The 26,143-nt window shown below is 37.8% G+C and overlaps 4 protein-coding genes across 9 annotated transcripts; 2 read left to right on the top strand and 2 right to left on the bottom strand.

The window, feature by feature from the left end:
• The first annotated feature begins 2,920 nt into the window (after window positions 1–2,920).
• Window positions 2,921–6,178, top strand: LOC112288496 (cell division protein FtsZ homolog 2-1, chloroplastic). Of its 2 annotated transcripts, none has more exons than XR_012218453.2 (7): window positions 2,921–3,638; window positions 4,100–4,399; window positions 4,711–4,801; window positions 5,003–5,127; window positions 5,219–5,298; window positions 5,515–5,580; window positions 5,856–6,178. XR_012218453.2 is itself a non-coding variant. In XM_024532696.3 (7 exons), the coding sequence occupies exons 1-7, from the start codon at window positions 3,060–3,062 to the stop codon at window positions 5,976–5,978; spliced, it is 1,377 nt and encodes a 458-aa protein (XP_024388464.1). In that variant the 5' UTR covers window positions 2,921–3,059; the 3' UTR covers window positions 5,979–6,178. The 2 variants fall into 2 exon arrangements, 1 of the variants encoding a protein (XP_024388464.1); XM_024532696.3 differs by having other exon boundaries at window positions 5,206–5,298.
• Window positions 6,179–7,216: 1,038 nt separating this feature from the next.
• Window positions 7,217–11,804, bottom strand: LOC112288495 (anaphase-promoting complex subunit 8). Of its 2 annotated transcripts, none has more exons than XM_024532694.2 (6): window positions 11,161–11,804; window positions 10,326–10,612; window positions 9,374–9,631; window positions 8,984–9,245; window positions 8,091–8,821; window positions 7,217–7,722 (listed from the first exon to the last, which is right to left on the bottom strand). In XM_024532694.2, the coding sequence occupies exons 1-6, from the start codon at window positions 11,303–11,305 to the stop codon at window positions 7,624–7,626; spliced, it is 1,782 nt and encodes a 593-aa protein (XP_024388462.1). In that variant the 5' UTR covers window positions 11,306–11,804; the 3' UTR covers window positions 7,217–7,623. The 2 variants fall into 2 exon arrangements, with proteins under 2 accessions (XP_024388462.1, XP_024388463.1); XM_024532695.2 differs by having other exon boundaries at window positions 10,326–10,620.
• A 2,458-nt stretch (window positions 11,805–14,262) lies between these two features.
• On the top strand, window positions 14,263–18,485 carry LOC112288288 (cytochrome c1-2, heme protein, mitochondrial). 3 transcript variants are annotated; one of them, XM_024532328.3, is made up of 8 exons: window positions 14,263–14,701; window positions 15,295–15,515; window positions 15,702–15,834; window positions 15,967–16,113; window positions 16,486–16,557; window positions 17,452–17,568; window positions 17,920–17,985; window positions 18,242–18,485. In XM_024532328.3, exons 1-8 carry the CDS (start codon window positions 14,591–14,593, stop codon window positions 18,356–18,358), a joined length of 984 nt encoding a protein of 327 aa, XP_024388096.1. In that variant the 5' UTR covers window positions 14,263–14,590; the 3' UTR covers window positions 18,359–18,485. The 3 variants fall into 3 exon arrangements, with proteins under 3 accessions (XP_024388096.1, XP_024388097.1, XP_024388099.1); XM_024532329.3 differs by lacking the exon at window positions 16,486–16,557; XM_024532331.3 differs by lacking the exons at window positions 16,486–16,557; window positions 17,452–17,568.
• Window positions 18,486–20,890: 2,405 nt separating this feature from the next.
• Window positions 20,891–24,539, bottom strand: LOC112289133 (ribose-phosphate pyrophosphokinase 4). 2 transcript variants are annotated; one of them, XM_024534094.2, is made up of 9 exons: window positions 23,767–24,539; window positions 23,214–23,305; window positions 22,725–23,040; window positions 22,384–22,479; window positions 22,146–22,214; window positions 21,873–22,001; window positions 21,553–21,652; window positions 21,249–21,398; window positions 20,891–21,023 (listed from the first exon to the last, which is right to left on the bottom strand). In XM_024534094.2, exons 1-8 carry the CDS (start codon window positions 24,190–24,192, stop codon window positions 21,265–21,267), a joined length of 1,362 nt encoding a protein of 453 aa, XP_024389862.1. In that variant the 5' UTR covers window positions 24,193–24,539; the 3' UTR covers window positions 20,891–21,023; window positions 21,249–21,264. The 2 variants fall into 2 exon arrangements, with proteins under 2 accessions (XP_024389862.1, XP_090110442.1); XM_090254316.1 differs by having other exon boundaries at window positions 20,891–21,398.
• Window positions 24,540–26,143: the final 1,604 nt, after the last annotated feature.

Genomic DNA, 26,143 nt, shown 5'->3' on the forward strand with positions numbered 1-26,143 from the left:
CAATTTGTTTCCTAACTTAAATAAGGTTAGGTTGTATTTGCATTGGAGGTTTTTATTTTTTTCTCTTTCTCTTCTTTTTATAGTATCCTATAACATTTAGATACAACAATTTTAATCATAAAGATCTATCATTCTTCTTACCACTTCCTATAGACTACAACCTTACATGCTTAGATTCCAACATTAAGGATCCAACTTATTAGATATCTAAAATCAATATATTTATTTTACCTTTATTTTATCAAAAGATATTACCTTGAATTATCTTTTATCTACCCTATATAGGTCTTAACTTTTTGTGATAAGTAATCTGCTTTATAGTTGCTAATTTTTTTCACATTTAATTCGTTTCATCTTCTTTGAAACTTGTCTTCTTTGCCTTGCCAAAGCCTTTCATGTAAACTTTTTGATAAGGTATTAGAAAGATGTTGGAATATCTTTGCAACTCCAATAAAGAAAAATATGTTTTTCTTTCTTTCTTTCTTTAGAGCAAGTTATACAAGATATTTGAATCTAATTCTAATACTACTTCAATAATGCAACTTTGAATTCTAACTTTTAAGTAGCATTTTGAATCAATTTAGAGTGTCAAGTAAAAGACTTTGTCAAAACATCAACATCTCTTTGAAATGTTATTTATAATGCTTTTTGCAATCAATAAGACTTCACACCTCTCATATTCTTTACTTGAGATATCATTTAGAAACATTCTAATATCTAAGTAGGTGATTCTTTTGCTTGTATCTATTACATGTTATCTCTTTTTAATAATTCAAAGGACCTTTGCTAACAAAGAAGGTGTCTCCTACTTCCTCTTTAAATTTGGTTTTATCAAATTTACTAGTAGAAAGTGCAAATTATCATGCGCATATATATTCTCAAGTTTGCATATTATAATAGGGTCACTATAATGTATCAAGACCACTATCTACTAAAAAAAATCTTATACATGGTAAGGATCTAAGAACATTATGATTTTTGGGCCTCTCAAGAACTCCAACTTTTATCATAAAAATACATAAGTAAACTGAAGATTTTTTCAAGTTTGACTTAAAAATATGAATTTTATTAATAAAAAAAGATAGATTCATAATGTTGGTCTCCTACAACTATTACATGTACAATAATCACTCAATCATATATCCACAAAATTTACATAATCAACATTACTAAGGTCTCTCACCTTTGTAATTATATTATTTTTATAATTATTGACTTAGTGAGAGTTTTGCAAAGTTAGGGATTTTTAAGGTACTTTGGAATTTTATGAAATAAAAAGAGTTTATACTTTAGAAATTTTTATAAGCATTGTTATAGATTGATAAGAAAATATTTGTTGAATTGTTGACCTACTTATTATATATCTATTTTATAAATTTTAAATAAATTGAAGAATAAGATTGGAGATTATTAAAATTCAATTAGATTAGGATCTTGAAAAATGAATTTTAAGAATTAGTGAAGATTTCTATGATTTTGAGCAATCTACCAATTGGATTATTACAATATTTTTTGAGCTAAAATTGAATTATATTTTCAATATTTTTGCAAATTATAAAGACAAGTAAATTGTGCAATAAAGAGCTTTTAATGTTAAAGACATACTAAGTACAAGTATGTCTTTAACATTACTATTTAAACTTTATAAGTACAATTGACAATCTAATTTTGATTCTAAATAAATGATTAAAATTAATAAATTTTGATTCAAAATTTAATTGTAATTTGTCTTCTTTAAAATTTTTTATTGCTATTTTTTATTGGAAAATACTGCAATCTTTTATAATACAATAAATTTGAAAAAAATAATAAAAACAATAATAATAATAATAATAATAATAATAATACAATAAATTTGACAAAAATAATAACAATAATAATAATAATACAATAATTTTTTTCTAATTTTTACATTAAAATTATTTAGGTAACCAATTCTTATTTATTTATTAAATAGTTAGAATCGTTTACAATTAAATTGCTTTAAAAAATTAACTAAATAATTAAAAAAAATTCTAGACTTTGTAGTTGTAAAGTTCTGGATACTACAATTACTTTGATGTTTGGAAGATGAATAACATTGTAAAAAAGAAATTTGTACCTTAGTCTAAGAATGTTCCTAAAACAAATTGTGTGTGTTATGCTTGTGTCACATTTTTATATTTTTCTTATATGAATTTAAATTATTGAACAAGAAAAATAATTTTTAAAATTAAGTGTTAAAGAAGTGTAAAAAGAACAGAGATAATGCATAATAGTAAATTTCTCCATTTAAAAATAAAGTGAGGAGGAGAGAAGGAAGATTTGAAAACAATTAAGAAAAACAAAAGCAGAAAGAAAAGTAGAACAAAGCGTGGAGAGAGTATTGAGATCAAGAGTAACGAAAGAAGAAAAGATGAGGAAAAGGGTTATTAAAAAAAGAGGAACAAAAAAACAAATCAGAACAGTACAAAAAAAACAAAACAAAACAACACAGAACAAAAAAAACACACAAGAGGAAGAATGACGAGAAGGGTACAAAAAGAGAAGAATGGGGCTCCTTGGGGGGGGGTCCACAAGGGAACGGAGGGAGAGACTCGGGATCGCGGGAGAACGCTGAGGGGAACTCCAGAGGGAACGGGGGGAGCAAGTGCCATCCAGCAGCATCCAGCAGATGAAGAACGGAGCTCATGAATGGCCAATAGGACGCCATCCTTTGCCTGGGTCTCACCCTTCCCCTCATGGGCCCCACTTCTGCCACCCCTGCCCTGCCCTTCACTTCCCTGCCCGTTCTGCCCGGGGAGATGGGCGGAGCGGTAGCAGCAGGCACAGGGGAGCCCAGCCCAGGGCGAAACACGGGAAGAGACACGGGACGAAGCTCAGGGCGAGAGGGAAGAAGAGGAGAGTGGGGCAGAATCAGGCCCCGTCACGCCCACACCCTCTTGCCCCCATCGCTTACGCCCCCTCCCCCCGCGACGCTGCTGCAGCAGCAGCACGGGTAGAAGGAGCAACAGCAGCATTTTCTGGGTTCTGCTGCATCGTGGCCTCGCCAATCGGCGGCAGCAGAAGCAGCAGCAGCGATGGCGTTGTTTAGTGGGTGCTCGGGATGGGCGGGGCTCAAGGTGTCATCGCGAGTGGGTGGGGAGGCTTGCAGAACCCCCCCCGTTGTTCACTGCAGCATGCATTCTAGGTCAAGCGTTCGAGCTCTACGCCGAATCGACCGAGCTTTGAGTAATGGGGGTCTTTGCAATTTTGGAGAGAGGGACTTGTTGGCTTTGGAAGCAAAATCGCCTTTGCGATGTGAACCCCCCTCGAGCGTGATGCGGAATCCTGTCATGGCATTTGAAGGAAGCGGAGACGACACTGGAAGTTATAACGAAGCGAAAATTAAAGTAATAGGGGTCGGAGGTGGGGGTTCCAACGCCGTAAACCGAATGCTTGAGAGCGAGATGCAAGGGGTAGAATTCTGGATCGTGAATACTGATGCGCAGGCTATGGCCTTGTCCCCTGTTCCGGCTCAGAATCGTCTGCAGATTGGGCAAAAATTGACGAGAGGTCTGGGGGCGGGCGGGAATCCAGAAATAGGGTGTAGTGCTGCGGAAGAGAGCAAAGCTATGGTGGAAGAAGCCCTACGCGGAGCTGACATGGTTTTCGTAACGGTATGTGTCGAAGAGTGCCTTTCTTTTTTCTAAAATATTGGTGGGTTAGTGTGTGCCTCACATTCTTGCCTGTGTGCACCAAGTCTTGTCATTGTCGAAATCGTCACGAGTGGAATTTGTTTCCAATGAAACTATTTTGCTCGATAAATCCGCTTAAACCCCATTGTCAATATTCTATTGAGGCATGTAGTCAATCCTTTCCCTTGATTTCTCAGTTAGCTAATCATCTTTTTATGTATTTTCTCATAGATGACTTCCATCTGGACGATACTTAAATTCTGTGTCTTTCTTCTTTTAAATCTTGACTTCTTATCATTTGCACTCTCCTTTAAGTTTCCTTGCAATGCCGGGGATAAACCATTGCATGCTGTTCATTACATCATCCATTTTTGGATACCGCACCTGATGTACACATTCTTCGAACGGTTTAGTCATCTCCTCTCAATTGTTTCGGATGGCAGGCGGGTATGGGTGGCGGCACTGGCAGCGGTGCAGCACCAATAATTGCGGGTGTGGCGAAGCAGTTGGGAATTCTTACTGTAGGAATAGTTACTACTCCTTTCGCCTTTGAAGGGCGGAGACGAGCTGTCCAAGCCCACGAGGGTATTGCAGCTCTCAAAAATAACGTGGACACGTTAATTACGATTCCAAACAACAAACTTTTGACTGCAGTTGCGCAGTCTACCCCAGTGACGGAAGCGTTCAATCTTGCAGACGACATCCTTCGGCAGGGAGTGCGGGGTATTTCAGATATTATCACGGTAAGTGGCATAAACCTACACGTGCCCGTTCATGCAATCCAATTTGTCCTTGAAAGAGAGAGATGTGAAGATGGATGCAATGACTCAATGTGGTCTTATGAGGTGGCAGCAACAATGTAAAAGTTGCCGCATCACATGACTTGAAGTTTTTGTTCTTCCATGCATCAGATGACACGCCTCACTGGACCTGATCTTGGGTTTCAAATCAATGCCTATCTCAAATGTCGAAAATGAAATGCTCCCGAAATACTCCTTGAAGTTGGTTTATGATAAACTACCTTTATGTTGATCATTGAAGGTTCTGGTTGCAGGTCCCTGGGCTGGTTAACGTAGATTTTGCCGACGTGCGGGCGATCATGGCTAATGCAGGATCATCTTTGATGGGCATAGGGACCGCCACAGGTTTATCTCTTTTGCAACATTCAGATTTGAAGTCGAACATACCTTTTATTTATTTGTTTGCAGCTTACTGCACTCACTAACTCTCTCTCTCTCTCTCTCTCTCTCTCTCTCTCTCTCTCTCTCGCTCTCAATATGTTCACATTGCTGTCCAGTGTTTGAGGGTTTGAAAGATACATTGGTACTCAATTAGCTATTTGGCAGGTAAGTCAAGAGCTAGAGAAGCAGCATTGAGCGCAATCCAATCTCCTCTATTGGATGTGGGTATTGAGCGAGCCACAGGGATAGTCTGGAATATCACTGGGGGAAGCGACATGACTCTCTTTGAGGTAATTACACTGATCTAATGCACTTAATTTCTCTGTTGGGCTTGTGAGGAATATGTTTATTGACTAACTTTTTGTCAGGTAAATGCTGCAGCAGAGGTGATTTATGATTTGGTCGATCCCAACGCAAATCTTATTTTTGGAGCCGTAGTAGACGAAGCACTTCATGGCCAAGTGAGCATTATTTTTAAGCATTAAACTTAAAATACTAAACCTTAAATCTTGAAACTCTCCACTTAAGAATTATCCACTACTTTTTCGTGCCCCACTGAGTACAAGTATTCTACGTTTCTAGGTTACGTGGAAACATGGAAACGACTTCTCTTTGCCTTCTTATGTGTAGTTTCTTTATTTTTTGTATTGGGCCAACGAATTTGCTATGTTTTGCAGGTTAGTATAACTTTGATAGCAACAGGATTTAGTTCTCAAGATGAACCTGATGCGCGTAGTATGCAAGTAAGTTGCTTATCACTGCTCTGAGTGATTGGAATTGGAGATCATTGCTTTGATAGTTTATGAAATGAAGTTTTGACCTGTAGTATTGTGTTAGATTTTTTGGTTCGTTACTAGTTTCAACCATTTGTTTTCAAAATTGCAGGTGGTGTTAAGATCCTGTACTTAAACGTAGATGAGGATTGAACACAACTGCTCATTAGATATGATATTGTTGAATGTTGTCATCTCACAGTTTCTTCTCATGCAACGTTCACGTGCTTGATGTTCTTCTGCAGAATGTGAGTCGTATTTTGGATGGACAAGCTGGTCGATCACCGACAGGTTTATCTCAAGGCAGCAATGGCTCTGCGATCAATATACCAAGTTTCTTAAGGAAGCGAGGCCAGACACGTCATTAAAGGTCGTAACATTGGAATTACTTGTTAAGGGAAGAATAACTGGACCTTAATCTGCTTCTTGCCTTTGATGAGATGTGAAATATTGCTTGTAGTGGTAGTTAGATTGCATCCGACGACGAAGTGTGTTTAGGCTGAAGAGCAAAACTCCATGACAACTGTGTTCTCGACCAACGATTAATGAGAGCTCTGATTTTCCAAGACCCTATGCTTTCGGGACAGCAGCAAGTTTGCCTAGTTAAGTATGGGTTTTCAGTAAAATATTTATCTTCTTGCACACTTAACGTTGTCGCTGCTGGATCAATTTGTTTAAGCCCCCTAATGTGATAAGTGAGGGGGGTGTATCAGAATATGGTCGCTCAAATCTAAGTACAGAATACTGTGTGAAAGTGGGTGAATGTCTGCGAGAGATTATGATTTCATTTGTGCTTGTTTGAATGATAAGTTGACGAGGCTGCAACCCTGTATTCTTTCTTTCGAGCATCAAAATTATACATATTATGGGACATATTTCTGGTGTAACAAACAGTCAGATCATCCTGTGCTTGTCAAATGGCTGCTCATTAGGCCATCATCGCTATTCTTGGGACCCCTCGCCGTATGGGTATTCCATCTCTTCAAACCTTCGGATAATATTTAGATTTAATTGTTCGTTTTGGTGTACAAGCGCATTAAGACACGACTGTTTTCTTACGGACTGTCAATTTTGCGACTTGTGTTTTGGATTATAAAGTCATAATGGTGAATAATATCTCATTTTCTACATTGATTTCGAAACGGATCACACATGTTCATTTCCAACATTCTTCATCCTTTTTAATGAAATGATAAAAAGAACTAGAAAATGATAATAAAATTACCTGAAGAATCAGGTTACGAGAAAATAATGTGAAACTGTATGCAAACCAGATGCCATTTGGTGTAGTTTTAGATTATGAATCCTGGAGAATGTATAAGTACATACACAGAAGTACAAATTGGTTAAAGTTCGATTCATTTAAAGGATATGTATATTAAATTTAGAAAGAGTAAACATGACAAACATGCAACTACAGTGAAATAACCAATAACCATATTCGAACCTGGGCCACTTCCATCTGACGAAGACGCAGTGAGACTAGGGCTCAAAATACACATTCTACAGAATCAGGAAAATGCTAGAAATCAATTGGAATTTATAAAACTAAATTTTGGCGGAATAATGCACAAGAAATAGCAATTGACTCAAACTCTCATCACAATTTGAGTTCGAACCTTTCAAGTCAGAAACAATTTTATGATATCCTTTCACTGTACAAGTACACACCACATTTCGAGGAACCTGATCCGGAAGCTAATTCTGTACCCGGCACGAAAGAGTAGCAAATTCTGTAAGGTATGATGAGGAAAATTTGGATGTTTGAACTATTCAACTGACAAAATAGGCTCAATAACTTAACCAACATTTTACGAGAAGCCAAACCCATTGAATCCTTTACCAAAACGTCTAGGAACTACTTCAAATGCCTCTTGAAACCTTTTCAGGGTTGCCTTGTGCCAAGCTAAAATATTCAAGACCTTGCGAGCAAAAGAGGGAAGTCACAACATAGACTGTCCTCATCAACCATGTATAATCTAGAGTAATTCTACAAACGTGGCTTGAGGTTATTCATGGACTGCCACGATCGGCTTCCATAGACTGTAAATTATCTTCATGCTGCTGAACGCTACGAATTTCTCGCAGCATTGCTTTAGCATCTTCCTTTGCCTGAACAGAAAACCACCAGAGGATTATTGAGCCTATTTTGTCAGAAAATCCGGGAATGAAGCAGATCATTTAACATAAAGAAGACATATACGTTTATCAACGTGCGTACGAAATCTGCAGCAACTGAAATGTCCTTTCCCTTATTTAAACGGCAAACAGGAGCCAAATTAAAACCCTTCGAGCAAGCAAACCAAAAACATCGGCTGTGTGAAGTTTCCAAGTATAATTAGCTACCCAATCTCAAACAACATGCGCTTCATCAAAATGCAAGATATAAAATGCAGCTCGAAACTGGATGAGAGATCACAAACTAAGCAGATGTGAAATCATTTAGAAAGTCTGGGGCAAGAAAGGAGATAAGAGCTTACCGGGCCACCAAAATCCAGCACCCGGGTACAGTAAACCTCAGCCTCTTCCAAAGAACCATTATTTTTGCTGTAGTTTCCCAAAAAGAGTAGAGCGTCCACATACTCTTGGCTCTCATTCTGATCCGCCTCCATTCTTTCTAAATTCTTTCTAAAATAAAACGCAGCCTGTTCATGTCGACCTAAATTAACATGCAACTTTGCCAGCTTGTTAAGGGCAATACCTTCCCTGTCATTATTATTAACGGCTCGCTTGTAACATCGAATAGCTGCATCATAAATTTGTAATTGATCACTTTCATAGCATTGTCCCATCGCACACCACATCCGAGCATCGTGCGGTCGCAACTGAGTAGCTCGACGATAATAATAGAGAGCATAGTAGGGCATTGCAAGGATCTCATATGTCTGACCCAGGCCATACCATGCTCGATAATCTCTGGGATTTATGTCAACAGCTCGTCTGTACGCATCAATCGCTGCTGGAGTATTCTTCATCTCAACAAATTCATGCCCCATCAACGTCCATGCGGACAGAAATTTCGGATTCAGTCTAAGAGCACGCTTGAAATACAGAACTGCCTTTTCATGCTGTGCTTTCAAACTGTAGTAGTTTCCAATGATGCAGCAAGTTTCCGAACGATATTTTTCCGTAAGGACAGACTTGTGCGCAAGGTGGCTAAGTGCTGCAAAACACTCCTTCACATAGAGTATATTGGAGTACGTGTCCATACCTGAAAGCACCACAGCTTGTTATTGAGAGTACGCTTATGCAGTTTCTACTTTGCAAAGTTGTATAATTGATAGACAACCCACAGCCCGAAAGCTTCAAAGATATTCTAAGGACGTCTCATGCTGGAAACAGTGCAATAGATAGAGTGGACAAGATAGAAGACCTTCAATTCGATAAGGATCAGCTCGAAGCAGCTCTTCAAACAAGCGCTCAGCATCATCGAATTCCCTTAAATTATAGTGTGCTACAGCTGTCTGCGCTAGTATGTGATCGCTTCCAGGAAACAAGAGGTTAAGGGACTGATATCGTGCTAATCCTTCGGAATTCCGTTGCAGGTCTAGAAAGAGACTGGCGACGAAAAAATCACGCATCCAATGGTCTTTCAAATCCAAAGTATGAAAGATGTCTGGATCTGTACACAAAGCCTAATGAAGTCGTGTATCAGAAAATTTGATCAGGTGAACAGGTAGTAAAAACAAAATAAGTTCAGAACATCTGTAAAATGCCTGATAATAATTCCCGTCATCGTATTTCATCAACTTGAGTAACTCACCTGGAGTTCCAGCCAGGCGCTCCAGTTCCATGGATAAGAATTTACAGAGGCACACAACACTGTGCAGGCTTCGGCGTGTTTGTCCCGCTCACGCAAAATCACACCATAAAGGTACATTCCAAATGCATCAAGCGTACCCATCCGATACAAAGACGAAAGTTCTTGTTCCAGAGATACAAGCTCCAAGTTCACAGCGTCACTCCTCCCAAGTGGGCCTGCTAGATCAACCGTGTCTTCTTCCTTCCTCTTCTCCCCTGCCTTAACAACACAGGCACAAGATCCTAAATTCTCAAAGTGAATCGATTTTCACTCGAACCGTAAGGAAGCATTGCATTCCCCTTTCATGTCAAGGATATTGAGTCGTATCATGAACGGCAGAAAGTCATAGACGTCCACACAGTCTCACAGAGAAAATCTACCTTATTTCAATCAAACATAACATGCTATGATTCAAACGCATATATTTCAAAACGTTCAAAGCTTGACTAAGATTCCTGTAAATCAATCACGGTTACGGCTCGCAAATTACGAATCAAGCAAGGATGAGTGCTACATGCTCAGCTTACTGCCTTATCCACCATAACAAAGCCTTAAAGAGTTTGCATGGTGTTGTTCAAATGAGGTTACAACTATTAAGCACAAGGATTCAACCCATTTTATTTCTATTTTGGAGAAAACTCAACATAACTGTTCATTTAATATTACGGACAGATCAACGTGTCTCATATAAGGTGATGAAACAATATCGTCGCTAAGACAACATTTCTTAAAGAGATATTCGAGATGTTAACAATAAAACTCGTGGGGTTCTTTCGATACGCTCAATACAGAACTTTGCCTCACTTGTAAACAGAAAACAATAAACTTCAAAACAGTGTCCAATCGACTTTGAAAGAAATAAAATTTAACCTTCATCAATTCATATTCAAGCAAAATCGCAAAACCAAATTACCAGATATGTGGCATAAAACCGCAAAAACGTTGCTGTGCTTCCAGATGCAGATTGAAGGGCGTGAGCCGCTCGTCTATATTCACGGGTGTCGAAGTAAGACCTTGCCAAAAGTAAACCATCGTCATCCTGTTCGCTATCAATATCGTCTCGATCGGTTCCTTGTTCCGGACAGTCAGATGCAACTCCTGTACTTCTAAATTCGAACCCGGTACTTTCCCTCGTCGTGGCATTCTCTTCCAGTGCAACACTATTGCTAATGGTTTTCTCACGAAGGCCAACTAGTTGTTCTGCAGCCCTGCGACAACTCCTTTTAGTCAGAAACGAAATCACGCTTCACTAATTCCAATTAGTGATAAACTGACAATCACTTAAATAGTTCATACAGATTGCGCTAGCAGCACTCCCACACAAAAAAAAAAAAAAAAAAAAAAAAACAAAACAAAACAAAACAAAAACAAAAATTGAAGGTGATTCTACATACATGGACAAATCACACAAAATGTACTTAACAGACACAAATAGCGAATTGGAACAACACAATAAATTAATGTCCTACAAATCCACAATAAAATATCCTCAAAATTGAAGGGTTTTCTATTGAGAATGCTCAAACGCTCCCAAAAATCTTAGATTACGCGGCATAGGTTTAGATTAATGATTTCAAACACGCTTAGGCCTTTCAATGCAGTTGCTAGGCCTTCAGACAGTCGGGCTCAACCAATTCAAATGCAAGGATACCTAGCCTGTAGCTCACTACTATGCATTGCAGAGAAGGACCAGACTAAAGGAGAGGACAGCACGCATGTTCAAAGAAAAAGAAGAAAAAAAGATGTACCATTTGGCAGCACTGTGAAGGCCTCGAGCACGAAGCTGACGAACAGCGCGACGCAGCTCACGGCGGTGCGTGGCAGATCCCGTCGGGGCCATGATGAAAGCAGCAGCAGCAGCACTTGAGGAGGAGGATAGATGCTGCTAATCATTCCCCCGATCCGAGAGAGGAAAGGAAGTGCACAACAGTAAGTAAGAGAGAAGAAGCAATGGCGAAGAAGACATCCAGTGCAAGTCCCGACGGAGAGAGTAGGGTAAGTAAGTAAGTGGAATAGAATCCTGCCTTCCTTCCTTGCTAGACGCAGAACAGGGGGCAAGTAGGAGAACCCTAACACAAGAGCAGTGAGGAAGAGGAAGATGAAGAAGAAGATGAAGGATAGCGGAGGGGGAGCTACAGGGAGAGAGATAGAAAGATGAATAGATAGATAGCTGCACAGCCAGGGCAGAGCAGGGCAGAGAGAGAGCGAGAGAGTCGCCACTCCCGCTGCTGCTGCTGCTGCAATCCTTCTTTCCTTGCGCAAGTGTAAGTGTGTAAGTGTGTGTGTGCGTTTGTGCGCGGTGCCACAATTCGTGGCCCTGCTCCGCCTCTGCTCTCTCTGCCTCTGCTCTCTCTGCCTCTGCTCTGCCTCCGCCTTCCCGCCTTCCGCTCAGCAGCGTTCATTCAAGCCTGGCCTCCCCAACTTCATTCTTCCATTACGAACTACAGAATGAATGTATAGATAGATGAAACTGCGGACGGATGGATGGTGGTGAATCTCTGGATGAACTGATGAGTGGATGGATGAATGAGTGGGTAGATGGATGATTTATGTTCCCTTCTGTTGTGTGACTCCGGAGAGAAAGAGAGAGAGAGAGAGAGAGAGAAAGGGATCCGTTTCTTTCCGAGCACGCCCTTTCTGCAATTAGAATTGTGCGGGACAGCTCTACATGTTTATTACAATGTAAACACACACTGTGTGTATGTAGATATATATATACACACACATTCAAGTTTTTCCAAGTAATAATAACAATAATGAATTAGTAAATTTTCTTTTCTAATAAATACTCTATAGGTATATTATTGTAACAATGTAAAGTCAAATTTAAAGCTTTAAGATTAAACTTATATTCAAAATTAAATAATATTGAAATCAATACCAATATCTTTTTCTATTTGTCTCACTTTAATGCCGATTATTGTTTTGGTGAAAGTTAGTGTACGAACAAGTACAAAATGAGATTCAATACTATCATTAAAATATCGTTTCAATACAAATCCATGAAATTTTTATTTTTGATCTATTGTGGTTTGGTTGTGAAGCCTTGAGTGTATTTTAATGTACAATCAACAACCATTAAATTTTTTTCAAGAAGAATCGTTTGTTTGATTTTCAATATATATATATATATATATATATATATATATTTTAGGACATATATATATATATATATTTTAGGACATATATATATATATATTTTAGGACATATATATATATATATATATTTTAGGACATATATATATATATATATATATATATATTTTAGGACATAGATATCATAGTCCCCCATGGAGTTGCTTGTCGGTTGATTGAGGATGGGTGAGTGGAGGACATGAGAACCAATGGTGACAAAATATTTTATATCTTAAACAAATTTTGAGAGCACGTGTAGGGACACCAAAAGATTTATGCCTGTATTTTAACTTAAAAAAATAAAATAATGCACGTATTATAATAAAAATGTATCACAACCAACCATATATAATATTAAACTTATATTCTATTTCGATTAAAAAGCAATTTCAATAAACAAATTCTTCACTTGTAAGGAGCTTTGAAATCAGGTTTAAAGACACTTTTACAGATGTCAAATTAAATAGTTATTATAAGTAATGTTCATATATTTATAAAGAACTATTTGTAACTTAGAAAATAACTCAACCACCTCTAACCTAATAATAACAAAAAAGAAAACACTGTCTATAACAACAACTTTACACCATTTCTGGATTTATTTAACAATAGTTAAAACCAGATTTAGTTTGAATTTATCCATAAAAACTTAAATACCATTACATATATTTTTCAGAACTAATTTTTAATTTTTTTATAAATTTGTTCTTGAAGCTTAGTTAAGAGATCTTCCTCAGTTTTTTTTTTTTTTGCAGAAAACCTTTACTGGGAGCTTGGATAATAAGCATTGTCAGAGAACATAGCAATTTCTTATTTAGAAAGTCATTAGATGTATCGACAACTTTTTTTTTAAACCTTTGCATATGCAATAGATTTATAAAATAATAATAATAATAATAATGACAATAAAAGTCCAAGATCGTATTTAGTTTTTTCATTTTTCCTTGTGGGTTTCATTCAACTTCAAACTTCCAATTCTTCTTTTATCTTGATATATCAAATTTATTCACTGTATTATTTTACAATGTAACCAACCATTTTTGTACTTCATTGTTTTCATAGTCTTTGAATGTAAAGCTTAAAATTCTTTTATCATTTATAAGCACATGGTTTTACTTTTTGAATATTTGTATATATTTAGACGCTACTTAAATTTATTTTTCAAAATTATTTTATTGGCTAGAAAGTATTTTCTTTCAATCTTGTATAAGTAACCAAATACTGAAAAAAGAAAATGCTAACCACCCACCAACTAAAAATACTACTTTTTTCTAGTCACATAATAAAATACGGCCCAAAAACTCAAATTCAATGGTTCAATGAAGATGGAGGAAGAAATGGCTTAATTTGGTAACAGTTCACAACAAAGGATTGGAAACCAATTAGGGCAAAATGGGGCAAATGGGAGGAGGGGAGAGCACTTGACAAGAAGATGAACAAGCAAAAGAAAAAGAAAAAGAAGAAGCCTCCACTCCAACGGAGTTCACCAGAAATTAACAGAGAAAATATGAATGAAACATTCATCCGTCATTCATTCATACATATAATAAATGAATGATACCATTCATCCACAATCTCATTTTATGGATGGATTATACTAGAATGAGATGAAGCAGCAATGGATGGGAACGCAGGTTCAGGGGGGCTGGAAGACAGACCTATGGCCGTGGCCGTGACATCATCTCTCTATTACAATGCTGTGTTGTTGCTGTCTCTCCATCTTCTCCTGGTGCTGCTTTGCAGCCCTAATTTGTACTCTGCCATTGCGTGCTCATCCCCCGGTAACAGTGTGTTGTGCGTTTAGGCTGATATTATCAGAGCTTGATGCCTTGCAACTGGACTTGAATATACACAAGACGGGGAGGGAAAGTCAGTTTCAGAGAAAGATTTATCGCCACTGCTTCATGAAGAACACTTATGTGCTCGCTTCTCTCACGCCAAGAGCGATGGCATCGATGGCTACAAGGGAAACGAGTTGATTGATTATACGTTTCGCACATCATTCCAGGGCGACGGAAGGATAGCTTTATTTGAGGTTTAGAAATGGCTGGAGGGAGGGCATTGCTTAGCGGGCCCAGGTCCTGGTGTGAACTGCTTCTTGCAAGAAGGTTTGGGATTCAGAACGAGAAAAGGAATGTCACGCTTTGTTCACAGGTGAGGAAAGGTCTTGCTGATTGTTCCATTGCACACTTGAACCAAAATTTAAAGTCCTTTCTGGATTTTAATCCTTTACTCTCCGATGCGATTGACATACTTCAAGATAGATCTCAGAACATGCAAGGAGAACATGAACAAGCAATGTCCCCCCGCATATGCAAAGAAAGCCTACAATTTATATGCCCACACAGGCTGAGGCTGCTTTCATGCTTTCAATGTTCTTGGCTTATTCACCAACTTAGATTGCGGGACATAGTAGAGTAATTGGACTGGTTAACAAAGAACAGCTTCATAACATTAAGCAGCAGTGGGCACTGGACACACTACACGACTTGTGTGGGTTAAGGTTCAAGTGTTATACCCAAAAACTTCTTTTTCATGCTTTCTTTCAAAGCAACTGACAGAGAGTAATCACGTCCTTGTGCTCATGGTTTCGTAGTGCGTAGAGGCTCTCACGTTGCTAAAACTGTTTCAGTACCTTGTCCCAATTACAGCTCTCATACTGACAGGCTATCAAACTGCACACAAACCTTGGCACACTCACTTTCAACTTCCTCTCAGTTCTAACATGGAATCATTTAAATATTCAGAACGGCCGTTGGATGACCGAGAACTCACTTCCAAAAAGAAGCTCTCAGAGTCAAGACCAGAGGAGCACATTGTCAAACATTGCGGCCCTCGTCGGCGCTGGCGCAATGGGTATGCTAGGGTTGGCTGGCTTTGCCCACGCAGACGAGGCTGAGCATGGTTTGCAAGCACCTTCGTATCCATGGTCTCATAGTGGCTGGTTCAGCAGCTACGATCATGCATCGTTAGTCTCCTTCCTCTGTATAGGTTGCATTAGAAGGATCAGCAGGTTTTGTATTGTGCAAGCGATCATATTAGTAAGTGAGGAAAGCGCTTCGTCGAAGGCTTGCTAAGCCGAGGAGCCAGAATGATTGTGTTGCATTGGTTTTCTTCCGATTGTGACGTCTTTCCTGCTAAACTCGATGGTCAGGATTCGGCGAGGCCATCAGGTGTATAAGGAGGTTTGTGCCGCATGTCATGCCATGTCACTTGTGACCTATCGTGACCTTATTGGAGTGGCTTACACGGAGGCTGAGGTGAAAGCACTAGCTTCAGAAATTGAGGTACTGACAGCAAACTGCGACTTACAATCATCGATCTCACGCAATTAAGGAATGGTTTCTCAATGACATGTAACATACAAACAATTTGATGTCTATAAAATGTCTTGAAGTGCGGTGGAATAAGTGTGGCAGGTGGAAGATGGACCAAATGATGCTGGCGAGATGTTTATGCGACCTGGCAAGCCTTCCGATCATCTCCAAGCACCATATGCCAATGAACAGGCTGCCCGAGCCGCTAATGGCGGAGCTTATCCTCCTGATTTGAGCCTCATCTGTAAGGTCAGAAAGAATGGTTTGTTAATAATCGCATTTTCTTTTCTTTTCTGTAGTTTAATTTCATATCTAACTTACATTCTCTTGATCAAAGATTGTAAACATAAACCAGCTTGAGTCCAGAAATTAGTCCAAATCAAATTTAAAACTTGGGCATTTTAAGACCACAGTATTCACGAGTCTACACCAGTATTTTATTTGTATCCGCTGTAGCGCTACTTTCAACCTTATGTCAAGTAGTTAACAACCATATCTCGAAAGAGTTGTTTTGGTTCAAAGGAGTCTATATCTACAACATAATTTTACAAAGCAATTAAATTTTAAGAGAGAAGACAATCTCAATAACTGTATCCTCGTTTTACCTGTTATAAATGATAGGCACGACACAATGGACAAAATTACATATTTTCTTTGTTGATGGGATATCGTGATGCTCCTGCAGGGATCTCGGTATGTATTTCGTGATTTTTTTGGGACTAAAAAGCCGTGTAATAGTTTTCAGATGAGATCTCTCAGCGTATCTATAAGACCCTTGAATTTTGTCATTAACATTTTGTGGCACTTTAATATTACATATTCATAATGAATAATGCTATTACTAGTTCATTTTCATAATGGCTAATAATGCAGTAGTGTATTTGGTTCATTAAAAAGAATAGATATGATTTTTGTAAAATAGTGTTCAAACGTCATTGTGTAGATAACTTCTTTTTAGTACAATAACTAGAGGAGGTGGTCATTAAACTAATAATAATAATAATCGTACTGATAAGAACTGTCACAGAAACATTTGAATCAGTGGTAATCTAGATTTGAAAAATAATTTTCTCAATGCTATAAAAATGTTCGATATGTTAAAAGCTTCAAAATATTTATTAAAATGTCTAAATTTATGTGAAATTTTTCAACAAAAAGGACCTACAGATTTTCAAGGATTATTCTTATATTTATTGAGATTAAAAAAATAAAAAAATTGATCAATTTTTTTGTAAATTTCCTCTGTAATATTATTCTATCATTTTTGTTGATTGATTTGAAAATTATCTACTCTGAATGGGTTGCTGCAGCATAGATGAGAAAAGTACTCATTTATTTATTTTTATAGAAATAATAAATCCATTTGATATTCTTCTAATTAAAATTCAGCATTGCTTAAAAACGTTCATAGATTTGAAAAATTCAATTGATGCCATTCTATATGGAGCAAAAGGGATCTTGATGTTCAATGTTATCAAGAATCCCACTCATGCTATTCTACTAGTCATATATATATATATATATATATAGATGTATATATTCTTACATACAATCATGAATTAAGAATGGATTGGTACAATGGATCAGGTGAGGCAAGGTTTACACTATAATCCGTATTTTATTGGAGGTGCCATTGCAATGCCAAAAGTCATAAATGATGGACAAGTGGAATATGATGATGGAACTCCTGCCTCAGCCTCTCAAGTATTCATAAATCAATAAATAAAAATAAAATAAAATATATATGTATATATATATGCTCTCCCCTACATCCACATCTCAAAATTCTTCTCTCAGCTCCTTCAACACTATTTGCTCTCACTCTCTCTCTCTCTCTCTCTCTCTTTGAATTAACAAATAACTTGTTAATAAGTATGTGGGTTTTGGGATTCATATACATGCAATCATAGAAATAATGTCAGCATGTGGAAACAAGTAATATTTCTATGTGGTGAGTTTTCAAAATGACAGTGAGAGAGAGGGAACCTGTGCAGTGGGGATAAATGAAATGAAATGAAATGAAAGAAATGAAAATGTGGGACATGTTTTTTTCAGATTGCAAAAGATGTTGTCACATACCTTTCATGGGCTGCTGAACCTGAAGCTGATGAACGCAAATTGGTATGTATTCTCCTCTCTCGCTCTCTCTCTTTTCCTATACATATACACATATTTATTTATTTGTGTATAATACAAATGCATCATTCATTCTTCCTTCAATTGCACGTGCCTTGTTTTCTATGAGTGTAACAAAGAATTTCATGTGCCTTTTTTTTCTTTTCTTTTTCTTTGAGTTATTTTTAAAGCAAAACATGTTTAAGATACAAAGTCCATGTTGACAAAGGGTTTAATTTCACAAAGATACGTAACAAAACAGATTGGAGCAAAATGGATTTTGGGAGCATGCATTGCATTATTTCAAGCAGGGTACTTCAAAAGATGGAAATGGGCTCCTTACAAATCAAGGAGGATCATATGGGATGTTGTAAACTAGCAATTGTGCAACTTTAATCACATGGGGAAGAATAATCCCATTTACAAACATTTCTTTTTGTGCTAACAAAATGGATGAATAAATGATTCGATAAGATGAAGAAAAAGGAAAGAAAGTGGAAACTAAATATATTAATGCTGAAAGGAATTGGATCATAGTGTATATTCTATTTTTATAAATTATATATATATATATATATATATATACATTCCTTAACCAATAATCAATATCAAGTAAACGAAGAGTTGAATTAAAAAACAACTAAAAGCTAAAGTATCAATTATAAAACAACACACGTAAAAAAGAATTGGATCGAAGCATGGAAGGCAGTCTCAGTATTAATATTTTCGATGCATGCATGTGTTTTTAAGATTTAACATTATGTGTAGTGAATTTCTTAATGCAAGCATCTGATGAATGCTATGTTTTTAAACATTATTATCAATTCTTGATTTTGGTACTTGACAATTGCAACTTGTGATGGGGATACATGTTTTGTAAAATATGAATAAATAGATGGTATTGATGATGGTAAATCTGTTTGATTCCAATTCTGAATAATTCATACGGAGCCACTCTGAAGTAAAGAATAGATAAATGAATAAAACTTGTAATAAAGTGTTGAAAAATAGGATTTTCAGTGAATTGCACTTAGATATCTTTAGAACACATAATTAAAAATTTAGAATCATCAACATGTTCTAATTTAATTAAATATATAAAATTTAAATATATGCACATACACACAAAAAAGAGTGAATGATTATATGTACAAGAAGACATGTTGTAGAGACATCCTATACCACCTCTGGATCTCCAAACAATCAAACATATTTCTATAAATCATATTAAACATTTAAAAAATTATTTTGAAACTCCACAACATACTCTCCTACTTTATAAGAACAAAGGAAAAAGTACAAAACAAAATGAAATATATATAGCCATCATTTAAAAAACCAATGTATGAATATGAATGAAATTTTTTCAATAATCAGACCGAATTCAATACAACAGAATAGGTGTTTATTGCATATTGTATTGTTGTTTTTATTATTAAAAAAAAATATTATGATAAGTTTCATGAGGACAATAAAAAGGATATTTGTTTGATATAAATTAGAAGATATAAGATTTACCTTTAATACAGATAAGAAGAGCAGAAACACTTAATAATTTTTGAAAATGATTTTACAATTCTGATTATAGTAACGTTTTTCTTATATTGAATGCGACAATTTACCTTAAAATTTTATAATTTAATTTTTCCACGAACCTGAACTTTAAAAAAAAAGTGAAGCATGTAAAATACTATGAAGCTTTAGAATTCGTTAGAATATGAGTAATATGTTCTCTATCAAGAAAAACCAAACAAAAAGATGGACGTTAATATTCCTGTTTATTTAATTTGGTAATCAATTGAGGTTTTGCAAAAATTGAAAATGAGATCAATTTTAACTGTATTTACAGTTGCTACCATAGAAGTTTTATGACCATGTGACATATTTAATGAGTCTTGAAGGTTAAATAAATACATAAATAAACTTACAAAAAAAAAAAAGTTAAAAAACATAAGATTACACAAAAGTTTATGAAGTCATTAGTGGTCAATTTATCTCAGTATTCTATTGGACACAAATTGTATAAGTTTTGTCAGGACACATGTTGTTTTTGTTGTTGTTGTTGTTGTTGTTGTTGTTTTTTTTTTTTTTTTTTTTTTTCAAAGATCAAACAAGCAAGAAAATAAATCCAAGGTTTTCTCAGACATAAGTTTTATATTTCTGATAAAAAATTGAAAAATTTGTGAATGTTTTCAATGAATGTGTGTTTGTTATGACAATGATTGAGGACACTTTCGATTGCTATTATTATAATTATTAATTTTTAACTGGAGTAGACATGTAAACTTTATAATTGAAAAGAAAAACAAGTACAAATGAGATTACATGCATCAAGGCTTTGCTAGAATCTTTGATTCAGTGGCTCAATGACCTAGGTTCTTCAAATTGGAATGGTACATTTAGGTAGAAATGTCGTTCCATTAGATTAATTGATGATACTTTTGTCCTTAAGTTCATCAAAAGTACAAAACTTCTTAATGAATGATGCATATCTGCATCACAGGTAATGTAGTATATTGAAATCCATTCCTCACATGTATTTCAGCACACATATCTAAATGAAGACTTCTAGTGAGTTTTGTCTCAACATTATTTCGAACGTTTTTACTGAATAGATTTGTAAAAGAATTCTCAACCCCAAGAAAAGAGAAAGCCAGGCACTCACAGCAATGTCTGTTATGAAACAGTTCACAGTAAGATAAAAATCCCACCGATTTCTGAAGCACCGTAAATATAAAGATCTTTCAAGCAAATGTATCATGTCAACCATGACAGTGTGGATGTAATATTTAGAGTCAGTTTTATACTTCTAGAATGGAGTGTTTGTGGAAATAATAACACATAATACTTAAACCTTCGAGTAACTTCATGTGGGTTCAGAAGATGCTTCAGAGGATCGCTGACGAGGATGTAAGAGCAAAAAGTCACCTCATTATATTAATCCTAACAAAGTGGAGCAAGGTGTTGCACCTTTTTCTCAAGCACAGTGCATGAAAGTCCTCCCTGGAATTCATTGCTAATTGCTGTGTCCCCCCTTTGACCACCTACTCATGTAACCCAGAAATCAGAAACTATTACCAATCTTCCCTAACAACAAAGTCCTTCAGAATGGGCAGTGAAGGCTATTGTAACAATTGACACAAGATTTTCAATGCCAGATGCATTTCTCAAATAAGTATCTGCAACTAGTTATTTCCGAGTTCTGCTTTAACTGATGGACATTTAAGACAGAATTCAGAAACCTACAAAGTGGTGGGGAGACAAAGTACCTCTACCAAGTCTCTTCTAGATGTGAAGGGCAACAGCTATCGAACCAGCAAGACTTAGCACCTCAAAAGGTTCTCTGCCCCTCACGTCTTTGACGGTGCTCGCACATGAGTCAGTCAACCAGAAGTGAGCAAACCCATGAGCCGCGCCCTCTGCATCACATTCCAACAACGACTCAACCACCTGTGGAACTAAACCTACCCAACCACATCTTATAATATGGTATTAAGTGCTCAATTTCTAAATAATATCGTGTGAGTCTTTCCAGTCACCTAAAAAGATGCAACCAATGTCTCTGTAGCGTACCTCCATTATCGTGTACGAATCGCTCCCATGATCTATTTGGAAAAACTCCATGAGTAACGTAAGCACTCACTTTGTTGGCCCCCATGGTTGCTAGAAGCTTCTGCAAGATGCAAACAAACCAAATACATCTTTCAGGATGGAGTTCAGAATTAAAGAACTGTGAACTCGTTACATGAAAGGTCTCCCAGACACTGGCCAGTTTGATAGAAAAGTGACAGCTTCAGAAGTATGGACAAGTCACATACCACATCATAAATCTTAAACAAGATAAGATCCAATTTATTTAATAAACCTAGAGAGTAAAAATGTTGATCGCTGACCTGGCACTCAATTAAGGTACCTCCAGACTGCACCAAGTCATCCACAATTACAACATGCCGTCCAGTCGGGTCACCCTCTTTCAGCTTAACTATCCGATTGTTACCATCCCTGACCTTCGTGCATATAATCTGGACATATCTAACCACTTCTTGTCATATCCATCCTGGAACTCGCCAAGATATATAAACATTTGAGTCAGATATCGTTGAACTCTAATACAATATGAACTTTTATAGAAAAAGAATCAATGTTTCATACAGAAGCAATAATACCATGGGGAAGTGCTGCAGTTGCTTGTAGAATCGCTTCCATGCACCTTCGTCGGGAAATGCAATGGTCACCTGGAACCATAACAAAAAACTTCCGTCAAATCTGTCTTACAGTGGCGTTGAAATGGAACCAACTTAATTTTGAAGCAAAACTTGATCTTGAGTATATTGGAATTTACAAACATGGATAAAACAACACAAAAGTGAACATGTAACACGGAAGGGGGGATAAATCACTTACATTGTTGGAGTCCGGAAGTTGGTGGAGACGATGTTTAAGCAGTGGAATACCACTCTCAAAGCATGGTAGCACATTATCACCAAAGTAAAACCTTTCCTGAAAACCACAATTCCTTAACTTCAATATCCAACACAACCAGAGATTTTCAGAAAATATGATGTAGCTCAAATGTAGCTGTAAAAGCACATCCTGTAAGAGCAAAAGTACGCTGAAGTTCTATCAATAAAATGGCTGGAAGGCAGGCCGATTACAAACACAGAAATTACCAACCATACCCAAAGGAAAGAAATGATTGACTGAAGCATCCAGAAAAATATATGTTGCATTAAATATGTACTTACTTGAAGAGCGTGAATGTCAAAAATTACAAGACTCGTTGGCCCACCCCTCGAAATTGGAATGTTGGACAAAATCCTTGCGAGTGTAAATGCAGTTGCAATGTCCCCCTCGTCTTCCATGCGCTCCAAGGTCCCAGTCGGGAAAAAGGGCAACACCAGAGTGAATGAAGACACAAACATGCGCGGTAAGGCATATATTATTGAGAGCTGCTCGAAAATTACTGCAGGTGAGCTAAATGATGCCAGAAAGGCCACATGTTGGCCACGAATCCCATGTGCATTAGGCACAAAAAGGTTGGGGAACCCATCAGCAAATGTCCTGCCTCATCACACTCGATCAATTGTAATCCAGCAATATACACTCAAATCACGCACAACACACTCCATTCTTCCCTTTTTACTCACACAGCTCAGCTTCTCGTCACAGGATTGAGACCTGAACTGTCCCACTCCAAAACCCTGAACCCCTGCACAAGCGGGATACGTACATACCCCCATCTGATAGACTTGAGCTCGATAGAATCCGTCTCAGCAGCAATGCGTCGTGCAAGATCTTCCGTTTCGTCACAGTAGAATAGACAGACCTGAAAAGTTCAGACTCGTTCAACCTTAAGCTCTTCAAAATTGGGTGAGCAAGTTTTAGGGAAGGATGCAATTCAGCCGGACACTTGTTGTCTTCCAAAGTCTATTAATGATACTAACAAAGGTTTTTCTGGTGATAATAGAATTGCCATTCAAGTGCATTGCCTGATCTTCTGAAGGGCTTAGGGCTTGTCGGATAAGGTCAGAATCATGTAAAACCGAGGCCAAAACCTCCCGCGATTTTTGGTTAATTGAAACAACTCAAAGACATTAAAAATAATTAGGACCCCGAGAATAGAAAATCTTAGACGCTATGCAAAGGAAGACAGAATTTGTGACCCGGAGATTTTCAAAAGCCCTCAATTCCACTCCCACTGGTTCGACAAAATTCAAAGTAAGCCAGTAGTCTATCCCCAATCAGCGCGTCATCTCAATCCTCTCGTTTGGTTCTAATGAAGGTTACCTGTTTCTTATTAGGCCGGTCGGTGAGACTGCAAACACCGCCATTGAGTTCACTAGCGTCGACGCCCGAGCCAATTAGGGAAGCACTAATGGGAATGGTAGAAATGCCAGCGTAGATATCGGAGGGGACCGAGCTGGAGGCGGCACCGTCCGCCGCAGAGGCAGAGGCGGAGGCATTCGCAGTGGTAGTAGCCTCAGCGTGAGGTAGCGCCTGGTTGGGTAAGACGGCGTTAGATTGCAGAGCGACGTCGGAGGAGGAAGCACGAAGAGGGAGGAGATTGAGATTGAGATTGAGAGAGGAGGAAGTGATAGGAGGAGGTAGGAAGTGGAGGGGGGAGATGCTGCGAGAAGGGGAGGATGCGAAGGAGGAGTTTGGTAAAGAGGAGAAGGAGAAGGAGAGGCGTGAGAGCAGAGATGACGATGCCATGGCTTGGGCCAGGAAGGGAAGGGGGAGGAGACGTCACTCACAGCCAGCCAAAGCCCAACAAAGCCAATAATAATGCCAATGCCCCGCAGCAGCAGCAGCAGCAGAAGAAGCAGGGCTTCTCCTTCTCCTCCCCAACCACCACTACCTTCCCCCTCTGCTCTTCCCTTCCCTTCCCTTCCTTGTCAGTTGTGTCCCTGTCTTCATCCCTCGGAGATGCAATGCGATGCGGTGAGGCGAGACTGTTGCAGAGGCAGGGAAGGTCCCCTCTCCCTTCCCTTCCCAGTGTTGGTGTCGCCTCCCTCGCTCACTCGCTCCCTGGTCCCCTCCCTCCCCTCCCTTTGTCCCTGTAGTCCGCCCCTAGTGTGGTGGTGGTGGTAGTTGTAGTGAGGGGAGTCTAGTTTGCAGTATGAGTAGGAGTAGAAGGAGTAGTAATAGTAGTAGTAGCAGCAGCAGCAGTAGGGGGTGGTGGAGGGAGACGTGGGGGAGGAGGAGCAGAGCCTACTACAGTGTAATGGTAAGTGGAATAGCGTAGTAGGGAATAATAATAATAATAATCATAGCAATGCTAATCCAATTTGGAGGAAAACAACGGAAGGGACCCCTTTCTTGTTGCGGAGGAGGAGGACACCACCACCACACTGCAACACCACCTGGAAACATACGGATCGGGACCAAGCAGCAGCAGCAAAGTAAATAAAGGTTGAAGGGGGATGAGTCTCCGCCAAGCCCACCCATGGTAGTAAATAGAGCACAGTAGAAAAAGAATAAGAATAAGAATAAGAGGAGGAGGAGGTACTCCATGAACCAGTCTCCTCTCCTTTTCTCCTCTCTTTCCTTATCACTAAGGTAGCCAACCCATTGTTGACCACCCTCCCATTTCCAACATTTACGGTGTCCTATTTCGGTTAATCCAGCGAGTAGGTCTGACATCAATCAAAAAAATTCCCTCTCCATTTTCCACGCACTGAATACATGCTGTCATGCTTAAGTTGTCAGAAATGGGTCGTCTACCTTACTCCCTTTCATTCTTCTTTATGGAAGGGAGGTAGCAAAGAGTGATAAAGACTTTTTCTACGAGTGGTGAAAGGAGGCAGGGAGGAGGGCAGAGACTTATAAACCGACTGACCGACCGACAGATAGTGTCAGTAACACACACGGCAATAACCAATTGACCTTCTCTCCGATAAAAAAGAAAAAGAAAAAAGAAAAATAGGATCACATACTCCTACCACCAAAAGATATTTTAGGGCTGCCTACCTTCCCACTTGCAATCATCATTCTCTTCTGAATCTATGTAATCTTTTCCAACCTTTTATAAAAACACAATGTTAATCATGTGAAACATTTAGACGGAATTCTCATTTATGCACAAAAAAAAGAAAAAGAATAAAGAAAAAACCTAAATTGATTGGGTATGTATGTAGAGAGTTGCTAATGTCATCATATTTTTTGCTATTGTTACCACAATTTGCCATCCATCACATGTTATCACAGTTTTTTAATACTACCACTCTATCTTAACCATCATTGCACCTTTGAAGCCCCCATCCATGTTCCCAGTCATTTCATGTTCCCAACCATTGCTAAGGACGAGGGCAGGGGAATTAGGAATGTTGGGAATGGAGGTGATGGTTGGAAACAAGAGAATGGGGATGGGATTGAAAGAGTACAATGATTTAAATGGTTTAAACATGTGGGTAAATTTAGTAAAAATTTGGATTGCTTTATCATTTTCTTATATATATATATATATATATATTTAAAATTATTCTACCAAAATTCAAAATGTGTGTTTTATCAAATATTGTGTTAAGACTTTTGAAAGAAATAAAAATCCTCAACCCTTCAATAACCATGAATTCCAAAAAATATTAAAACCTATATTTCTGGAAGCTTCACATCTAATTGGTTTTGGAAAGATTTTCAATTGATAAGTGATATATTTGTAAAA

Source organism: Physcomitrium patens, chromosome 11 (assembly GCF_059467195.1).
Source record: "Physcomitrium patens ecotype Gransden chromosome 11, ASM5946719v1, whole genome shotgun sequence".
NCBI classification, from domain to species: domain Eukaryota; kingdom Viridiplantae; phylum Streptophyta; class Bryopsida; order Funariales; family Funariaceae; genus Physcomitrium; species Physcomitrium patens.

Bases quoted from the DNA above. Each gene is read 5' to 3' on its own strand.
- LOC112288288 (XM_024532328.3), top strand. From the start codon at position 14,591: ATGGCTGGAGGGAGGGCATTGCTTAGCGGGCCCAGGTCCTGGTGTGAA. The intron at 16,114-16,485 runs GTCAGAAAGAAT...TATAAATGATAG, and splicing joins ATTTGAGCCTCATCTGTAAG to GCACGACACAATGGACAAAA. The intron at 17,986-18,241 runs GTATGTATTCTC...GTAACAAAACAG, and splicing joins AAGCTGATGAACGCAAATTG to ATTGGAGCAAAATGGATTTT.
- LOC112288495 (XM_024532694.2), bottom strand. From the start codon at position 11,305: ATGATTAGCAGCATCTATCCTCCTCCTCAAGTGCTGCTGCTGCTGCTT. The intron at 9,632-10,325 runs GTAATTTGGTTT...TGTGTTGTTAAG, and splicing joins GGTTTTATGCCACATATCTG to GCAGGGGAGAAGAGGAAGGA. The intron at 7,723-8,090 runs GTAAGCTCTTAT...TTTTCTGTTCAG, and splicing joins TGCTGGATTTTGGTGGCCCG to GCAAAGGAAGATGCTAAAGC.
- LOC112289133 (XM_024534094.2), bottom strand. From the start codon at position 24,192: ATGGCATCGTCATCTCTGCTCTCACGCCTCTCCTTCTCCTTCTCCTCT. The intron at 22,215-22,383 runs GTAAGTGATTTA...TTATGGTTCCAG, and splicing joins AACTTCCGGACTCCAACAAT to GTGACCATTGCATTTCCCGA. The intron at 22,002-22,145 runs GTATTATTGCTT...AGATATGTCCAG, and splicing joins AACTGCAGCACTTCCCCATG to ATTATATGCACGAAGGTCAG.
- LOC112288496 (XM_024532696.3), top strand. From the start codon at position 3,060: ATGGCGTTGTTTAGTGGGTGCTCGGGATGGGCGGGGCTCAAGGTGTCA. The intron at 5,128-5,205 runs GTAATTACACTG...ACTTTTTGTCAG, and splicing joins GCGACATGACTCTCTTTGAG to GTAAATGCTGCAGCAGAGGT. The intron at 5,581-5,855 runs GTAAGTTGCTTA...GTTCTTCTGCAG, and splicing joins CTGATGCGCGTAGTATGCAA to AATGTGAGTCGTATTTTGGA.